Below are 17,592 nucleotides of genomic sequence, written 5' to 3' on the forward strand. Positions count from 1 at the left end.
TCGTGATCCCAGGGGAAACATCTGCTTAGTTCGTCAGCAGTGGTATTCAGGGCCCCGGGAAGATAGGCGGCTGATATCCAGATGTTGTTCGTGAGGCACCAATTCCAGAGCTTCATGGCTTCTGTGCAAAGTGAGTGAAATCAAGCCCCTCCCTGCCTGTTGACATAGAACAGTCAACAGACAGTGTTGTCTGTCATTATCCAAACATGTTGGTTCTGAATAAATGGGAGGAAGTGACAGCAGACATTGCGTATGGCTTGCAGTTCTAGTGTGTTTATGTGTAGGGAGGCTTCGGTGGAAGATCATAGCCCCTGGGCTGTGTGGTGTGACATGTGCGCTCCCCATCCCATGAAGGATGCATCGGTAGTCTTTATGAGTGATGGGGAATCCTGGAGGAAAGGGACTCCTGAGCAGAGGTTGGAGGGAACTGTCCACCATCGGAGGGAGTCTTTGACTCTGAAGGGTATGGGTAGAGGCTTGTTTAGAGCGTGTACGTTTGGTCTGTAAACCGTGGCCAACCAAGCTTGGAAGCACCTCATCTATAGACGTGCATTTTTGATCATGAAAGTACACAAGGCCATGTGGCCTAATAGTTGCAGGCAGTCTCGTGCAGTGACCTGGGGACTGTTGCGAAGTTTTGTAACCAGGAGTGTTATGGTGTTGAAACGATTGAGTGGGAGAGACGCTATTCCCATTCGGGAATCAAGGTGCGCTCCTATGAACTCCAGTTGTTGGGTAGGAGATAAGGTGGATTTGTTTTTGTTTATTTGCAGGCCACAGAAAAGGAAGCAAGCGACAGTAAGCTGCATGGATCGAAGAGCTTCGTCGAGCGTTGAGGCTTTGAGGAGACAATTGTTGAGGTAAGGAAATATTATAACCTCCTGTTTTCTGAGGTGGGCATTAACCACGGCTAGGATTTTGGAGAAAACTCGAGGGGCAGTAGATAGGCCGAAGGGCAACACTCTGTATTGAAAATGTGTCAAACCGAGGGCAAAACGAAGAAAATGTCTGTGGGCTGGGTGAATAGTCACATGAAAATAAGCGTCCTGTAGGTCGAGGGCTGAAAACCAATCGCCCTGCTCCAGCACTGGGATTATGGTGGTGAGGGTAACTATTTTGAACTTTTGCTTTTTGATAAATTTGTTTAGCCGCCTGAGATCAAGGATCAGTCACCATCCCCTGATTTTCTTTTCTGTTAAGTAATGGGAGTAGAAACCTTTCCCTATGTGTTGTTTGGGCACGATTTCCACTGCCCCCAATTGAAGGAGACGTTGTACTTCTTGGAGGAGCAGTTGCTCATGAGAGGGGTCCCTGAAGAGGGACTGGGAGGGAGGATGGGTGGGAGGCGGGGAGAGGAAAGGGATAGTTGCAGTGGGGGAGTTACAGTGGGGGAGGTTTAGATTGGATATTAGGAAAAACTTTTTCACTAAGAGGGTGGTGAAACACTGGAATGCGTTACCTAGGGAGGTGGTAGAATCTCCTTCCTTAGAGGTTTTTAAGGTCAGGCTTGACAAAGCCCTGGCTGGGATGATTTAACTGGGAATTGGTCCTGCTTCGAGCGGGGGGTTGGACTAGATGACCTTCTGGGGTCCCTTCCAACCCTGATATTCTATGATTCTATGATTCTATAGAATAGCCAACTGTGACGACCTCTAACGCCCACTTGTTGGTGGCAATATTGCACCATTGATGGGAGAATGGGTATAGGTGGTGACCAAAAATAGGGGCAGGCGGTGTAAGTGCTGAAGTGGGAATATTGTTTTCTGTACCCTCAACCAAGGCGTTAAATTTGCTTATTGGTCAGAGGGGGTTTAGGCACTGCTGAGGAGTTGGGACAGCGGCGTTGGTATCTGGGTCTCTGGCGTTGCTGTTGTTGCGGTTGCTTGTGAGATCTATGGAATTGCTGGGTGTATGTGGGGTAGCGTGGTTGCTGGTAAGGATGGCATCTATATTTTCATCTTCTGGTCATAGGGGACTGAATTCCTAGAGACCGGAGAGTTGCCCTGGAGTCCTTCATGGAGTGGAGTATGTCATTTGTGGTGGAGGCAAATAGTTTGTCACTGTCAAAGTGGAGATCCTCAGTGGTACTCTGGAACTCCCGGGGAAAGGAACAGGATGAGAGCCATGACCCTCGGTGCATCACGACTGCTGTGGCAATGGACCGTGCTGCAGTATTGGCCACATCAAGGGCAGCTTGAAGCGCAGTGAGGGAGATGATTTGTCCCTCAGAAACTATGGCTGTAAATTGTTGTTTCTTATCTTCTGGAATGTGATCAATAAAGTCCATGAATTTATTGTAATTGTTGTGGTCGTACTTTGCTAGAACAGCTAAATAATTAGCAGTGCGAAACTGCAACTTGGAAGAAGAATATACTTTACGTCTGAGCAGATCCAATCGCTTACTGTCCTTGTCGGAAAGGGTGGAGCGGGGAAATTGGTGTTTGTTCTTTTGGTTAACTGCGACTACTACCAGCGAGTTTGGCGCTGGGTGAGTAAAAAGGAATTCTGAGCCCTTAGAAGAAATAAAGTACTTTCAGTCCGCTCTCTTACAGGTAGGCAGGCTTGCAGCCAGGGTTTGCCAAATGGTCTTGGCAGGTTCTAAAAGGGCTGAGTTGATAGGTAATGCAATTCTAGAAGAAGAAGAGGGCTGCAGGATGTCAGTTAGCTCATGCTGCTGTTCAGGAATTTCCTCCAGGTTAATTTGAAGCTCATTGGCAGCTCTTTTAAACAGGTCATAGAATCACAGAATCATAGAATATCAGGGTTGGAAGGGACCTCAGGAGGTCATCTAGTCCAACCCCTTGCTCAAAGCAGGACCGATCCCCAATTAAATCATCCCAGCCAGGGCTTTGTCAAGCCTGACCTTAAAAACTTCTAAGGAAGGAGATTCCACCACCTCCCTAGGTAACGCATTCCAGTGTTTCACCACCCTCGTCGTGAAAAAGTTTTTCCTAATATCCAACCTAAAACTCCCCCACTGCAACTTGAGACCATTACTCCTTGTCCTGTCGTCCGCTAACACTGAGAATACTCTAGATCCATCCTCTTTGGAACCCCCCTTTCAGGTAGTTGAAAGCAGCTATCAAATCCCCCCTCATTCTTCTCTTCTGTAGACTAAACAATCCCAGTTCCCTCATAAGTCATGTGTTCCAGTCCCCTAATCATTTTTGTTGCCCTCCGCTGGACTCTCTCCAATTTTTCCACATCCTTCTTGTAGCGTGGGGCCCAAAACTGGACACAGTACTCCAGATGAGGCCTCACCAATGTCGAATAGAGGGGAACAATCACGTCCCTCGATCTGCTGGCAATGCCCCTACTTATACAGCCCAAAATGCCATTGGCCTTCTTGGCAACAAGGGCACACTGTTGACTCATATCCAGCTTCTCGTCCACTGTAAACCCTAGGTCCTTTTTTGCAAAACTGCTGCCTAGCCATTCGGTCCCTAGTCTGTAGCAGTGCATTGGATTCTTCCGTCCTAAGTGCAGGACTCTGCACTTGTCCTTGTTGAACCTCATCAGATTTCTTTTGGCCCAATCCTCCAATTTGTCTAGGTCCCTCTGTATCCTATCCCCACCCTCCAGCATATCTACCACTCCTCCCAGTTTAGTGTCGTCTGCAAACTTGCTGAGGGTGCAATCCACACCATCCTCCAGATCATTTATGAAGATATTGAACAAAACCGGCCCCAGGACCGACCCTTGGGGCACTCTGCTTGATAGTGGCTGCCAACTAGACATGGAGCCATTGATCACTACCCGTTGAGCCCAACAATCTAGCCAACTTTCTATCCACCTTATAATGCATTCATCCAGCCCATACTTCTTTAATTTGCTGACAAGAATACTGTGGGAGACAGTGTCAAAAGCGTTGCTAAAGTCAAGGAACAACACGTCCACTGCTTTCCCTTCATCCACAGAACCAGTTATCTCGTCATAGAAGGCAATTAGATTACTCAGGCATGACTTGCCCTTGGTGAATCCATGCTGACTGTTCCTGATCACTTTCCTCTCCTCTAAGTACTTCAGAATTGATTCCTTGAGAACCTGCTCCATGATTTTTCCAGGGACTGAGGTGAGGCTGACTGGCCTGTAGTTCCCAGGATCCTCCTTCTTCCCTTTTTGAAGGTCTTGAAATTTTGAGAAGTTGTCCAAAGACGTTGGAGGAGGAGGAAGCAATGCTGCATCAGGCAGAACAACTGGTTCCACCAGGTTAGAGGCAAGCCGTGCTTGCTCTTGCAGTTGTGATAGGGCTGCCTGGTGTCTGGAGTCAGCGGCAGGGTCTTCAGCTGGTAGTACCGAACAGGTCTCGCACCTGGCTGCATTGGTATAACGAGTGTGGTCCTTAGTATAAGGAGCCTATAGAGCCCAATATTGCCACTGTGGTGGAAGGGCATGGGTAGTGCCATCCAGGGGTTCATGCACCATGGGGCAGGACCCTCGAAGTAGGATGAAGCAGCTTTTCTGTGACCTCTCTTGACTGGGGTCTGTGGACGGGAGATCTGATAAGGTGAAAATTCCCCCTGCTGCCCAGATTCCTCATCACTGGAGGAAAACTGTGCAGACCTTGCCTGAGGGTCCAGAGAGAAGTAGGTGTTAAGTAGCGGTGACTGCAAGATAGGTGACACCAGAGGCCCCTTGAGTGTGTGAAAGGCGGTGCCGCAGTGCCTCTGTGAGGGGAGGGCTGAGCGAGAGGAATTTGTTGTGAGGAGGGATTCCTCTGCACCGGTGTCCCGGTTCTGTCACTGTCAGCTAGTTCAAAGGCTGACGGTGCCAGGAGAGTGAGAGGAGCCTGTGGTGGGTCAGGCAGGCTAGTATGTATCGGCACCGCTTCCACTGCGGTGTCCAACGGTGCTATGTGAGAGGCAGGCAACTGAAAGCCTGAAGCCTCGGCACCGGAGGTTAGTGTGAGCGCTGCAGCCGCAGGCAGGTTTTGTGTGGCTGGAGGAGCCCGGCGCATCAAAGGAACTCAGACGGGGGGAGCGCAGGGAGGGAAGGAGTCCCCAGAGAAGGCTTGTCCCTTTGCGGGTGAGAGACTGATGGTTTTTTGAAGTTTCCTTTAGTCTCTTTGAAACAGGGGGGCTGCAGTGTACAGCAGAGTCAGAGCCCGGGTCTGAGGCCGGTGCGAGAGATTTTTGCAGCAGGAGCGGTTTTAGCTGCAGCTCCCTGTCTTTGCATGCCCTGGATTTCAACTTGCTGCAGTGGGCACATTTTTGAGGAATGTGGGACTCCCCCAAACATTTAATACATTTAGAATAGCCATCTGAAAGAGAAATGGCATCATTACAATTAGAGCAGCGCTTAAAACCTGGAGAGCCAGGCATGTCGGAAGCGGCTGCGCTGACAGGAACAAAAAAGTTTTTTTGCTTTTTTTGTTTTTTTTAAAAGAGAAGAGAAGGGAAAAGGGTACCTAACTATTACTGGTAAGCTAAACTAAGTGGGAAAACAAGTTGAACAAGGGAGAGAAAAATTCTCTAATGAGTCTGCTGAGCTCCGTCTCAGGGCGAGGACAGTAGAGAAGGAACTGAGGAGACCGGTCGCGCATGCGTACTATTAAGGTACACTCAGAGTGTGGGGACAGGCTTTGCACGTGCATGACCGGGACGAGTACTGATGTAAAAATCTCCAAGCAAAGGCGCAGGGACTCACCAACACCTGGAGTGGAGCACCCACAGGGACATCTCTCGAAGAAGAACTTTGTGTTTTTAATGTTTCGTCCTAGTTCAGAATGAAAATTTTTCCAACAATGCAAAATTTTTCACAGAAAGGGATTTCCTGTTTCCAGCCAGCTTTACAGAGAGAACTATTCTGTGAGGTAATCACGTCAGGTTTCTACAAATTAGTTCAGTCTCAGAGTATTTGTGACCATTTGACCACACGGTTCCGTAAGAGTGTCTGTAGCATGCTGTGACCCTGAGCTGTATTCTCCTAGCTGGCCCATTAAATTACATCCAACTGGCTCTGCCCACACTGAAAGCAAAGCCTCTCAAATAAACAAAACTTTAACAAGATCTTCACTTCCAAACATTCCTTTCTCCATTCCTGCTGGGGTGGAAAGTTTTCAATATTCTTCCACATTTTTGGAGGCAGAGTCAAACAGTTCCATCTTATTCTTCCTGGCCTGAGAAAAATTAGCAGGCAATCCTCTTCCTATCTATCAGTGTCTCTCTCTGTTATGAGGGAAGAGGCAGATTACATGCTGCCCTCTTTCCCAGAACTTGCCACTAGCCCTAAAAGTAACAGCAGCCTAGGGGTTTTCCAGACACCAACTTTTACCTTAGTATCACTTCATCACCATCTCTGTGTATGACTGTGTTATTCTTTGGGTCTCTCTCTGTCTTGGAAGGGGTTGTCTGGCTTTGAGACTTCTCCCTCTGGCATTAAAGGGCCAAATATACCCTATTACAATGGCCTGCTGTAGGTTGGGCTTTAACAAGTCCAGGATAGACCTTAAATTACATCCCATAGACAGCAACACGGGTGTCTGATTTGTAGTAGGATGTACTAAATTCCTTTAGGCCAATAGAAATTTCTTAGTCATGTGTTGTAACCTACCTCTATCTGGAGCCATAGCATGAATCACTTGCCTGAATGTGTGGATAAGTCTTTCCACTAATCCATTTGTTTCAGCAGAGTAGTAAGGATCTGAAGTCACATGCTTGAAACCATTTATTTTGACAAACAATTGACACTCTTTAGATATAAATTGAGTACCTTGTCACATACAACCTGTTCAGGAATTCCTGTCTCTGAAAACAATATTGTCTTAACACTTCTATCATTTGCTCTAAATTAGTTGACTTCATATAGAATACCTCAGGCCATTTAGAATGGGCATCTACTGCAATCAAAAACATATGTCCAATAAACTGACCATCACAGTCTGTGAGGATTCACTCCAATGGCTGGCTACTCTCAAGGATGCAGAGGGGCATCTTTAGGCCTCTGTTTGCTGACAACCTTGACATTGTTTTGCCATTACCTCTATTTGTGTATCAGTCTCTGGCCACTACACAACTTTTGATAAGGACTTTCATTTTTACAGTTCCCAAATGGGCTTCATGTATTTCTTGAAGTAAACGTCACCTGAGTTTCATAGGAATAACCAGTCTAGTACCACATATTAGACAACCATACTTGTTGCCATCTCTTGTGTCCTTTGCTGTTGTTTACATAACCAACCATGATATGGAGGAACTACACAATCATGGTGGGGTCCAAATAATCCTATATATTAAATATACATACTGATAATCTGTCTGTGTTCTGGCAGCTTCTAAAACATAGAACACAGTGAGCGTCAGAACCATAATATCTGAGAGCCTTCCAGTAGTGCATTATGCAACTTGCTTAACATTTGTTACAACATTTGTTCTCCCATCTTTTCCCCAGGGGAGAAGTGTGTGCAGGGCACAGTTTTGTTTTGGTAGGGTTGTTTTTTTTAAAACAAATATGCATGTTGCTATGTGTTTATGTTAGAGAAGGCAAGCCAAAGAAATGTGCTTTGCATTTGAAGCAGAAGGTGGTGATGTTTGTGATGGTCTTGTGGGAATTCATTCCATGGTCTTGGATTGTCCCCCAAAGAAAGCTCTATCTGTCGGAAGCCATTGAAGGGAGCGAGGGAGCAGAAGACAGGTTTGATATGGTTGTGGTAGCCTCTATTGCTGAGGAGAAGTGCTGCAGCATTCTGTACTAGTTGGTGTTTCCTAAGCACTGAAGGCTTCATGACCAGGTATATTGAATTGCTGTAGTCCAGCCAAGAGGTGATAAAGCCATATATTACTGAGACCAGGTCAACATCTGTCAGGATGGGATGGAGTCTCCTAGCTAACTGAAGATGGTAGAAAGTGTTACTCACAGATACTGCTATGTAAGTTTAGTGTCAGCAAGGAATCCAAGAGAATTCCTTAACTACCAACTGAATTGACCAATTGTGGATGTATATCTTCAATCAGAGCAGACTGCTGTGGCTTCAAACACTTCAAAAAGCTTTCCTTTGCCCAACAGCATAACTTCTGTCTTGCTTGGGGTCAGCTTCAACTAGCTGTTCGTCATTCATGAGCTGATCTTCTCTAAGTTCTGGACCAACAATACTCTATTCCAATACATTAAAGGTTCCCTTTGATCTTCAGTGTGACCGTCATACTCTTCTCTACCTCAAACCTTTGCAAACAATGTAAAATAAAAAAATGGAAAAACTCCTGTGTCTCTCAAAATTTCAGGTGACTATGTAGCCTGAAACCTTCTCCTGTTCTCAGATACATACATTCAAAAATCATTCTTTTTTAAAAAAGTGCCTGGCTGAATCCCACGACTTTTTACTCTCCTCCTGCCAGCTTCTTACCATATAAAATTACCCCATAATTTCACACAGGCACTTAGGATGCTCCCCTCTAATATAAAACATAGTAGTTTTCAAATAATTTAGATAAAAATATGTCTTTTTTGGCATAACTGACAAGAATTTCACAAAAAGCCCTGCACAATTCCTGTTATGCAGGCTATATGCAATTTATGGTGTTGTAAACCTAAGATACACATGTAGCAAGGGCATCCAGCCCTTCTTTGTATCCTTATTCAATCTTCAACAAGTTAGGACACTGGGGGCCCACTGCCAAGAATAGAGTGTCCGGGAACAGAGCAGCACATAACAGCAGAATGGTGGTCGGGCTGTGGTAAAGATCCCATTTGTTGGGGGAGGAGGAAGTAATTGTGAATGCTAGAGGTAAGGAGGCATTCCTGTCTCTTCCATAAAAGCTCCACCCCAGATGAACTGCTCATATCTGGAGACACGGGGTGGGTTCAGTCACCCTTCAGGGCTTTCTTTCTGAGGAGTCAACAGTGGCTCCTTGGGGCAGCTGTGCCTCTGATGATTCACGGGACAGTTGACAGAGGCAGGACTTAACTGCAGCTATAAGGTACATGGCTCTGATCCATAACTAGGTCCATCTACTGTGCTCCCACTCTCTCTGTCCCCTCCATCCATTCCAGGGGTCAGGGAGAGGGGAAGAAGAGGTTATGACTAGGAATGGAGGCATTAACTCCACTGATAAAGTCCAATCCTGCCTTTGTTGATCCTCCTGTGCGTTATCCAAACTTCTGAAGATCACCAAGAGGTTCACAAGCAAAGACTTCCTGCAAAAGTGAAGTTCATGCTTCCATTCCACAGTCTGATTCACCTGTGTGCTCCTTGTCTCCATGCTATTCTGATCATCGAAGACAATAGCACCACCCTCTTCATCTGGCGTTCCCATTTGCTAAGGCCTCTATATTTCCAGGATCATTTCTTTTCTACTCATATGGGGCCAGTGATCTGCAATTGGTCCCAGTTCTCCAGTCTCAGTCTTGCACAGTAGAACACCTCAGTTCTGTTGAAACCAGACCTTTGTGACAAAGACCATAATCTTTGACAAAGTAGGAGATTCTATCACAGAGTTAACTAAATTTAATATCTTAGTTGCAACATAACTGAAGCCATGTTATTACACACATTTAGAGGAACAGAGGTGTCTTCCCAATCTACTCTGTTGTGTGGGGTAATATGGATGGAATATATCCTGGGAAGGTAAAAAAAGGAAAATAATTGGCCATTTCATGGGTGATAAAAGGAATAAATCGCCATATTCTTGGGAAACACTGAAATCCTCCTCATTTATTACACCCCAGATTCACCCTGAACTCACACATAAGCAAGTGATAGAAAGTTGTTTTCCCTCCCACTGAATTAAATAAAATACTTCATCTTGATCTTTTTCAAACTTCTGCAAGTATTTTTATTTTGTCAGAAAGACATTTTCCATCGAAAAAAGTCTAGTTGGGAAATTTTTCACTAGTTGTGCGTAACATTTCAGTATTTGTTGGAGATAAACAATGTATTACTCTCTGGATACTGAGCGTGAAACAGAGTGGTGAAGGTTTTGTGCAAGAAGAGCTAAACACTTTTCCATTAACCTAGAACTTCTATACTTCTAAGTGCTAGTGCAGCCTATTGTATCTTATTCTCTTGGGCAAATTCATCCCTGTTATAATTTCGCTGCAGCCTTACATGCCACATATGGGTGTTGCTTAATTAATAAAATATAATAACTAAAAAGAGCAATAACCCACAAGATGGTTGAGTCTAAGTAAAAGACCAAAGTATTCTAGAGCAGTTTCTATGGATGACCTTTAGATTACACAAATGTAGACATTAAAACAGAGAGATTAGGCCAATGAAGACTTTATAAATTGACTGATGAGGCTGCATTAAAGAAAAATTATACAGAATGATCTTTTGTTATAAAAGATACTTAAATATTTATTTGTCTAAGCACCTGACATGACATCAGACTGTTCAGGTCAAGGATCTATGCTAGATGCAGACAGAGTGCAAAATGCAACACTTCTACAACTCCACTGAAGTCCGTGGAGTTGAACCAGTTGTCCAGATATACCGAAAGAAGGACAGGAGACACTTGATATGGTTTTAATCAGGCCGCAAATAGGCTGTCAATAAATCGCAGTTAACTCACGCGATTAACTCAAAAAAATTATTGGTGATTTAAAAAAGTAATCGCAATGAATCACACTGTTAAACAATAGAATACCAATTAAAATGTATTAAATATTTTGGATGTTTTTCTACATTTTCATAGATTTTGTATTCTGTGTTGTAACTGAAATCAAAGTGTATATTATTTTTTATAACAAATATTTGCACTGCAAAATGATGAAAAAAGAAATAGTATTTTTCAGTTTACTTCATACGAGTATTGTAGTGGAATCTCTTTGTCGTGAAAGTGCAACTTATAAATGGAAATTTTTTTTGTTACATAACTGCACCAAAACCAAAAGAATGTAAAACTTCAGAGCCTAAAAGTCCACTCCATCCTACTTCTTGTTCAGCCAATCGCTAAGACAGACAAGTTTGTTTACATTTACAGGAGATAATGCTGACCTCTTCTTATTTACTATGTCACCAGAAAGTGAGAACAGGCATTTGCAGGGCACTTTTGTAGGCGGCATTGCAAGGTATTTACGTGCCAGATATGCTAAATATTCATATGCCCCTTCATGCTTCGGCCACCATTCCAGAGGACATGCTTCCATGCTGATGACACTTGTTAAAAAAATAATGCGTTAATTAAATTTATGACTAAACTTCTTGGGGGAGAATTGTATGTCCCCTGCTCCGTTTTACCCGCATTCTGCCATATATTTCTTGTTATAGCAGTTTCAGATAATGACCAGCACATGTTGTTCATTTTAAGAACACTTTCTCTGCCGATTTCACAAAACACAAAGAAGGTACTAATGTGAGATTTCTAAAGATAGCTACAGCACTCAACCCAAGGTTTAAGAATCTGAAGTGCCTTCCAAAATCTGAGGGGGATGAGGTGTGGAGCATTCTTTCAGAAGTCTTAAAAGAGCAACACTCCAATGTGGAAACTATAGAAACTGAACCACCAAAAAAGAAAATCAACCTTCTGCTGGTGGCATCTGACTCAGATAATGAAAATGAACGTGCGTCGGTCCATACTTCTTTGGATTGTTATCGAGCAAACCCATCATCAGCATGGACACAGTCCTCTGGAATGGTGGTTGAAGCATGAAAGGACATATGAATCGTTAGCACATCTGGCACGTAACTATCTTGCGACACTGGCTACAACATTGCCATTAGAATGCCTGTTCTCACTTTCAGGTGATATTGTAAACAAGAATCGGGCAGTGTTATCTCCTGCAAATGTAAACAAACTTGTTTGTCTGAGGGATAGGCTGAACAAGAAGTAGGATTGAGTGGACTTGCAGGTTCTAAAATTTTACATTATTTTATTTTTGAATGCAGTTTTTTTTGTACATAATTCTACATTTGTAACTTCAATTTTCATGATAAAGAGATTGCACTACATTACTTGTATGAGGTGAACTGAAAAATACTATTAGTTTTGTTTTTTACAGTGCAAATGTTTGTAATAAAAATAAATATAAAGTGAGCACTGTACACTTTGTATCCTGTGTTGTAACTGAAATCAATATATTTGAAAATGTAGAAAACATCCAAAATATTTAAATAAATGGTATTGTATTATTATTTAACAGTGCAATTAATCACACGATTCATCGCGATTAATTTTTTTAATTGCTTGACAGCCTTAGCCACAACATCATTATTTGATGTCTGGGACTACCTGGCAGATAAAGTATGCAGTGCAGGTAACTACATGGTTCATTAAATAACTATCCAGGGGATGGGGGCTTCCACCAGCACACCCCCCTCTTTTCCATTCAGGTCCCCCAGCCAACCCATTTCTGGGACCTTACCATCCCTGCCCCCTCAAATTCCTGCCTTACCATTCATAGGAGCCCCAAACCCCCCGCTCCCCTCTTATTTTACTCCTTTAACCACCTCCTCTTAAAATCATTTACCAAGCCATTTATCCTGTATCCCTTCCTTAGGGAGTACCTGCACTGGACATCCGCCCCACACTTACACAATGAGTTGCTACATCATAGCCTAACACCCTTCCCTACTCACCATCACAAAGCCCTTCTTGAACCCGCTGTGGGGAAGGTGAAAAAAACCCCTCTCCACCTAAGCCAATCTGGTGGTGAGGAAAAAATTCCTTCCCAGCACTCCTAGAAAGGAGCGGCTAGAGCAATGCCCATAGCAGGTCCTGACCAAACCAGGTATTTTGCCACCTCTAGGGGAGGGAGGGTGGGTGCTACTCCACCTCGTCTGAGGAAAAGGGGCTTACCCCACCAGGCTTGCCCCTTTTGAACTCCCCAGCCCTTCCGGTCCCTGGGGATGAGTCTGCATCAACATGCTGACCCACTCCCTCTTTTTGCAACAGCTTCTGAGCCTCGCTCCCCTCCTGGACGTAAAGCACTATTCCCCTTCCCCCAGCAAGCTGGACAACAGCCCCCACCCCCCACTTAAAGTTCAGTGCAGTAAAACAAATTTTGTCCATTGATTCCAGAGGAAAAAAACAGACAGCCGATTAATTATTATAGTTGAATACAGTTTTACTCACATCCGTGTTACAGGATCTATATCGTTTCCTTTCTCCAAGACAGTACTTTCCTCCACCAGAAGGTCTGAAAGAACATTTATTTATGTGTTGTATTAGTATATACATGACTTTATACTGTGTAGGATGTAAATAAATACAGTTATATATATACAATTTACAGTGGGATTTTCAAAAGTGCTTAAAGTTGGCCTAACTCTTCTCCCACCAAAATCAATGAGAATTTGACCATTGAGTTCAATGGGAGCAGAAATAGAGCACTGTAGAGCACTTTTTGAAAATCCTAACTTTATATAATATTTATGTAGTTTGCATAGATCCACAAACTATAGAATTAAACTATATACAATAAAATGGCAATTAAAATATATTCCTTCTGTTTATCCATGCTGGCCTTTCAAAATTATAATGAATAATGTGCAAACATTATGTATTAATTTCACATATTAAATCTGTAGATATAACAAAATATAGAAAGATTATTTGTCATATTATGAGGTCAGTAGCTAAGGCTGCATTCTTTATAGAGCAGTTATCTTATTCTGATCTAAATTACACAGTTGTGAATCTGGAGTAACTCCACTGAAGCCACAGTGTCATTCCAGATTTACATTAGTGTGACTGAACCGAAATTGGCCCTCAAAGTGCCCAATGTCATCAAGACCCTATCCATCTCTCTCTGAAGTCCAAGGAAAGGCTACGTAGACTTCCGTGAGAGTTTAGTCAGGCACCACATGACTGGCTGCTGATAATTAAGTAAAAACCAGGTAAGAAAAAAGTCTTAGTGTTCTATTTTATTTTAAAATTAATTAAATATCTATAAGTAACTAGAAAATTTATTTAACAAATTTTCATTTCATAGGTATTTTATATCACACTTAATCAAATAACATTATTCTAAAATCATATCTTTATGTCACCTGATGTATTGAGGAGAATTCAGTCTTATGAGAGCAGTGTTGGGGAAGGAAATGGACACCACCAGGCATGAAGAGAAAAAAAGTAGGGCTGAAGAGAAGTGTCCCAGGCTACAGGTAACTGTAGCCAGGATGAGGTGTAATAAACCTGAAAAGAGCAAGCAGTAGTAGAAAAAGCAAGGGGGGGCCTAGTCAGAAAAAGAGCAACAGTAGGGGCAAAGAGAAGCTCCTGACTTAAAATGAGAAGTGGTGGCGAGAGAAAGAAGAGTGCCTGCCTGATAGACCTTCTCTGGAACGTGGATTAGGATACAGAGAAGCAGACAGAGGTGACAGGAGCACCAGGGAAGGACAAAACTGTAAATAATAGGAGCAGTGGGCAAGAAGACAGCTGGCTTGGTCGACAGATAGTAGTGGTGGGGAGAGGAGTAGCCAAACCATATAAAGAGTCAATGGGGAGTGGCAGCTCAGGAAAACAATTAGTATCAGATGTGATATGAGAAAAATTTATTACATGGGCAGTAATTTTTATTCACTGTGATTTGTATGTAACTCTTTGTATTCCTAACCCTTAAAATATTTTGTGTTGCTTTTTAATACTTAAATAGCAATCGTTATTTTACATACAATATGAACAACATAGACATAATATTTTAAGAAGACAGAATTATATCTAAGGCATAGATAAATTAATTTTGCATAAATAGGTTTGTGGAGGAAGTTTTTCTGGTTAATGCTAAATATAAAGCCTGACTTTCTTTATAGTACATGTATAATGCATACATTTAAAGAATGTGAAACAATGCTTAGCAAACTTCTCCTGCATAGCTGTTTCTGTCTGCTCTTTTTAAGACAAGTGTTGGCACACTAGTGAAACATTTTTACAGATAATATGTGAAACCACAATTTTGAATAATTTCCAAATGTATCTTTTTGTTGGCTCCGGCTTACTTTAGCTACTTACGCTGGACTGTCACAGTGTCTTATGGATGAGGAGACTCCTCCCCCGCAGGTCCTGCTGCACTCTCCCCATATTGACCACGGACCCCAACCCCCATCTATGCTCTGGGGCCAAGTGCCAAAAGGTACGCACTCTCCCTGATAACACCACTGAAAGATTTTACAGAAAACACAGAATTAGCTTTCAGGCTGATAGAGTTATCAGGACAGAAAAATATAAGGGTCAGACAATGACCAATTATAGGCATTAGCATTCCCTGTATAGATAACAGACTGATATTTTACTTTTTCTAGCCATGTTTAGACATTGGTGAGGGCTCATGTGATTTGTTAATTATCTTTAGCTAAATCCTGTATTATAAATCCTTAACATACACCAGGAGCTTAAGTTTAAAGACTAACTTTCTTTTTTTCTATTCACAACCCTACTTAGAATTTCTCATTAAAGAGGACTGGTGTCTTTTCAATTCTTTTAGAATTTAGACATTAAGATCTGTTTCTAAGACTGCTTAAGTAAAAACACTCCACTTACTATTCAACTAATAGTTTGATAACACAATATGGAAAGTTCCCCATTAAGGAATTTTTATGATGATATTTTCTTTTATTAAAAAAAGTCTGGGTGAAGTTACAATGGAAAAGGAATTTGTTGCAGTATTTCAGTACACTAACACTGCAGACATAATAAAAGCAATGCCAAGACACCAGGGATGGGGTATAGAAAATCATTATACGTGCCAGCTACTATTTGTTCAGAGACTGAATTAACATGTCTACTGAAATATTTTTCAGACAATAGCTAAGCATCTGCAATATGTGTTACATACTCTGAACATACATACTGTCAGTATGAAGCCAGGAACCCGTTATAAAATGATGCAGATTATAATAACTTTATCATCTCATAAATCTGGTATGACAAATCTTATTTATGTAATATGAGGTCAAATCCTGCACTCCTTATTTAGGACCAAATTCTGCTTTCTATACTTGGTGAAAATCCAGGGTATCTCTACTTAAGATGAACATAGTTACTCTGGATTTTCAGCAATGTAACTGAAAGCAGAATATAGCCTGAAGTTATTCAGGCAAAACTCCAATTTTTAACAGGTGTTTTATATGAGTAAGGATGTGGCTTTCGGTAAACTGAAACACTCTCTCTCCAATTAATGCAGGTAGGGAGGGCAATCAGAAAATTATATTCTTTAACAAGAAGTCCATTCTAAATTGTCAAATGTGCTTTGATATAAAAGGTGCTATATGCATAATCATAATGAAGGAACATTGAAAAAACATGGCAATATCAATAATGAAATGACTGTAATTTACCTTCAACAAGTGCATTCATGTACAGAAGTATTTATATATACCCACACACACACATTAGAGTTTAGCATCAACATAAATAAATGAGACCTTTAGCCTTCTTATTTTGCTAGCCATACACATACCAGTCACTTTTTCATAACATTTTTCTAAACTATAGGGATTTTTGTAGCTGTCTACCTTTAATATAGCTTCTTTTTAAGTAGGGCTGCTGTAGGGCATCACAGTTCTGTTTACAAAACCTCATGCTCCACCAGCTAGAGAAACAAAAAAGGGCATTCTTATGTGCCCATTCAAAACATCTGAGGAAGAATATTTTAAATCCTAGTTCAAAATACCGTCTTTCTCTAAAAGAAACACAGCTGACATAAGCAAATATAGTCAGTTTTAATGGACTTTTTCCATTAGGGCAGTAGGGTTTGCCCTGTGGAAGGTGCCTGTGGTTCTAACAAAACCCACTGATTGGAGATTATGCAGATATTCATGGATCTGTCTGAGGCAAGGTTCTCCATATGGAGTTTCTTTCCCTAATTCCAGGCAATTAGTGGCTGGATTATGCCTTGAAGCATGAGTGTCTATATTTTCCTTTCTAATGTAACTATGGATTCTCTTATTATTCATATAAATGTCTAATTCTTTATTGAATCCTGTTAAACTCTTCTCCTTAATAGTTTGAGGAAATGCTTTCCACAGATTAGGTTATGCACTGGTGGGTAAAGAAGTATTTCAGTAAGTTACATTTGAAGAATTTTATTTTTTTTTAATAACACAGATATTTATAGTAAAAAAGTAAGTGATAATGATTCCATCCATTAAAGGCAAGCATCCATTTTATAAGCCTATTAAAAGTGCTTGGAAATTCAAATACTATGTTGATGAGGGTCATATAAGTACCTGCACAGAGACAGATACAATATTTAATATATAATTCCTGGAAAAAAACTACTTTAAAAAAGAGTTAAAATTGAGACTTTATGTCAGTAATTTAGGGTAAAATATATTATAAGAATGTTGTAATTATCCCAAAACCAAGCATTGCAAATACAGGAAATTCAGAGTTAAAGTTAAACTTAAAGGAAATCTAAACAAGTTTAAAGCATGGAATTGTGCAGTTAGGACATTCAAACAATCTTAACCCTACCCTGTTGTGACACCACTCAATAGCTATAATTGACTATAATGAAGGCATTTTAATATTTGTGGTTACTGATTAAACTGATTTTTAAAGACATATTACAGTTTCTTTTTATTTTCCCTTCTGCTTTCACTGCAGAGCAAAGTTAAAGTTGCTTGGAAGCACTAATTGCATGTTTCCATACCCTTAGCATACATGAATTTCTTTTCAATTTAATCTTAATGTGAATTTTCTTGGTTTATAACACTTT

At 41.6% G+C, this 17,592-nt stretch overlaps 1 protein-coding gene across 8 annotated transcripts in view; it reads right to left on the reverse strand.

Moving 5' to 3' along the window:
• The window catches only part of ADAMTS6 (ADAM metallopeptidase with thrombospondin type 1 motif 6), a 328,383-nt gene that overhangs the window by 115,473 nt on the left and 195,318 nt on the right, over positions 1-17,592 (reverse strand). For 6 of the 8 annotated variants that reach the window (XR_012158888.1, XM_073344058.1, XM_073344059.1 and 3 more), the window contains 2 exons: positions 14,886-15,031; positions 13,011-13,074 (listed from right to left, as the gene is read on the reverse strand). Coding sequence is in view for 7 of the 8 variants with exons in the window: in XM_073344058.1 (XP_073200159.1) it covers positions 13,011-13,074; positions 14,886-15,031 (210 nt within the window). In the remaining variant the exon portion in view is untranslated. The remainder of the gene's footprint in view (positions 1-13,010; positions 13,075-14,885; positions 15,032-17,592) is intronic. The other 2 variants (XM_073344060.1, XM_073344061.1) reach the window with 1 other exon arrangement.

The sequence above is a fragment of the Lepidochelys kempii genome, chromosome 5 (assembly GCF_965140265.1).
Source record: "Lepidochelys kempii isolate rLepKem1 chromosome 5, rLepKem1.hap2, whole genome shotgun sequence".
Classification (NCBI taxonomy): Eukaryota; Metazoa; Chordata; order Testudines; family Cheloniidae; genus Lepidochelys; species Lepidochelys kempii.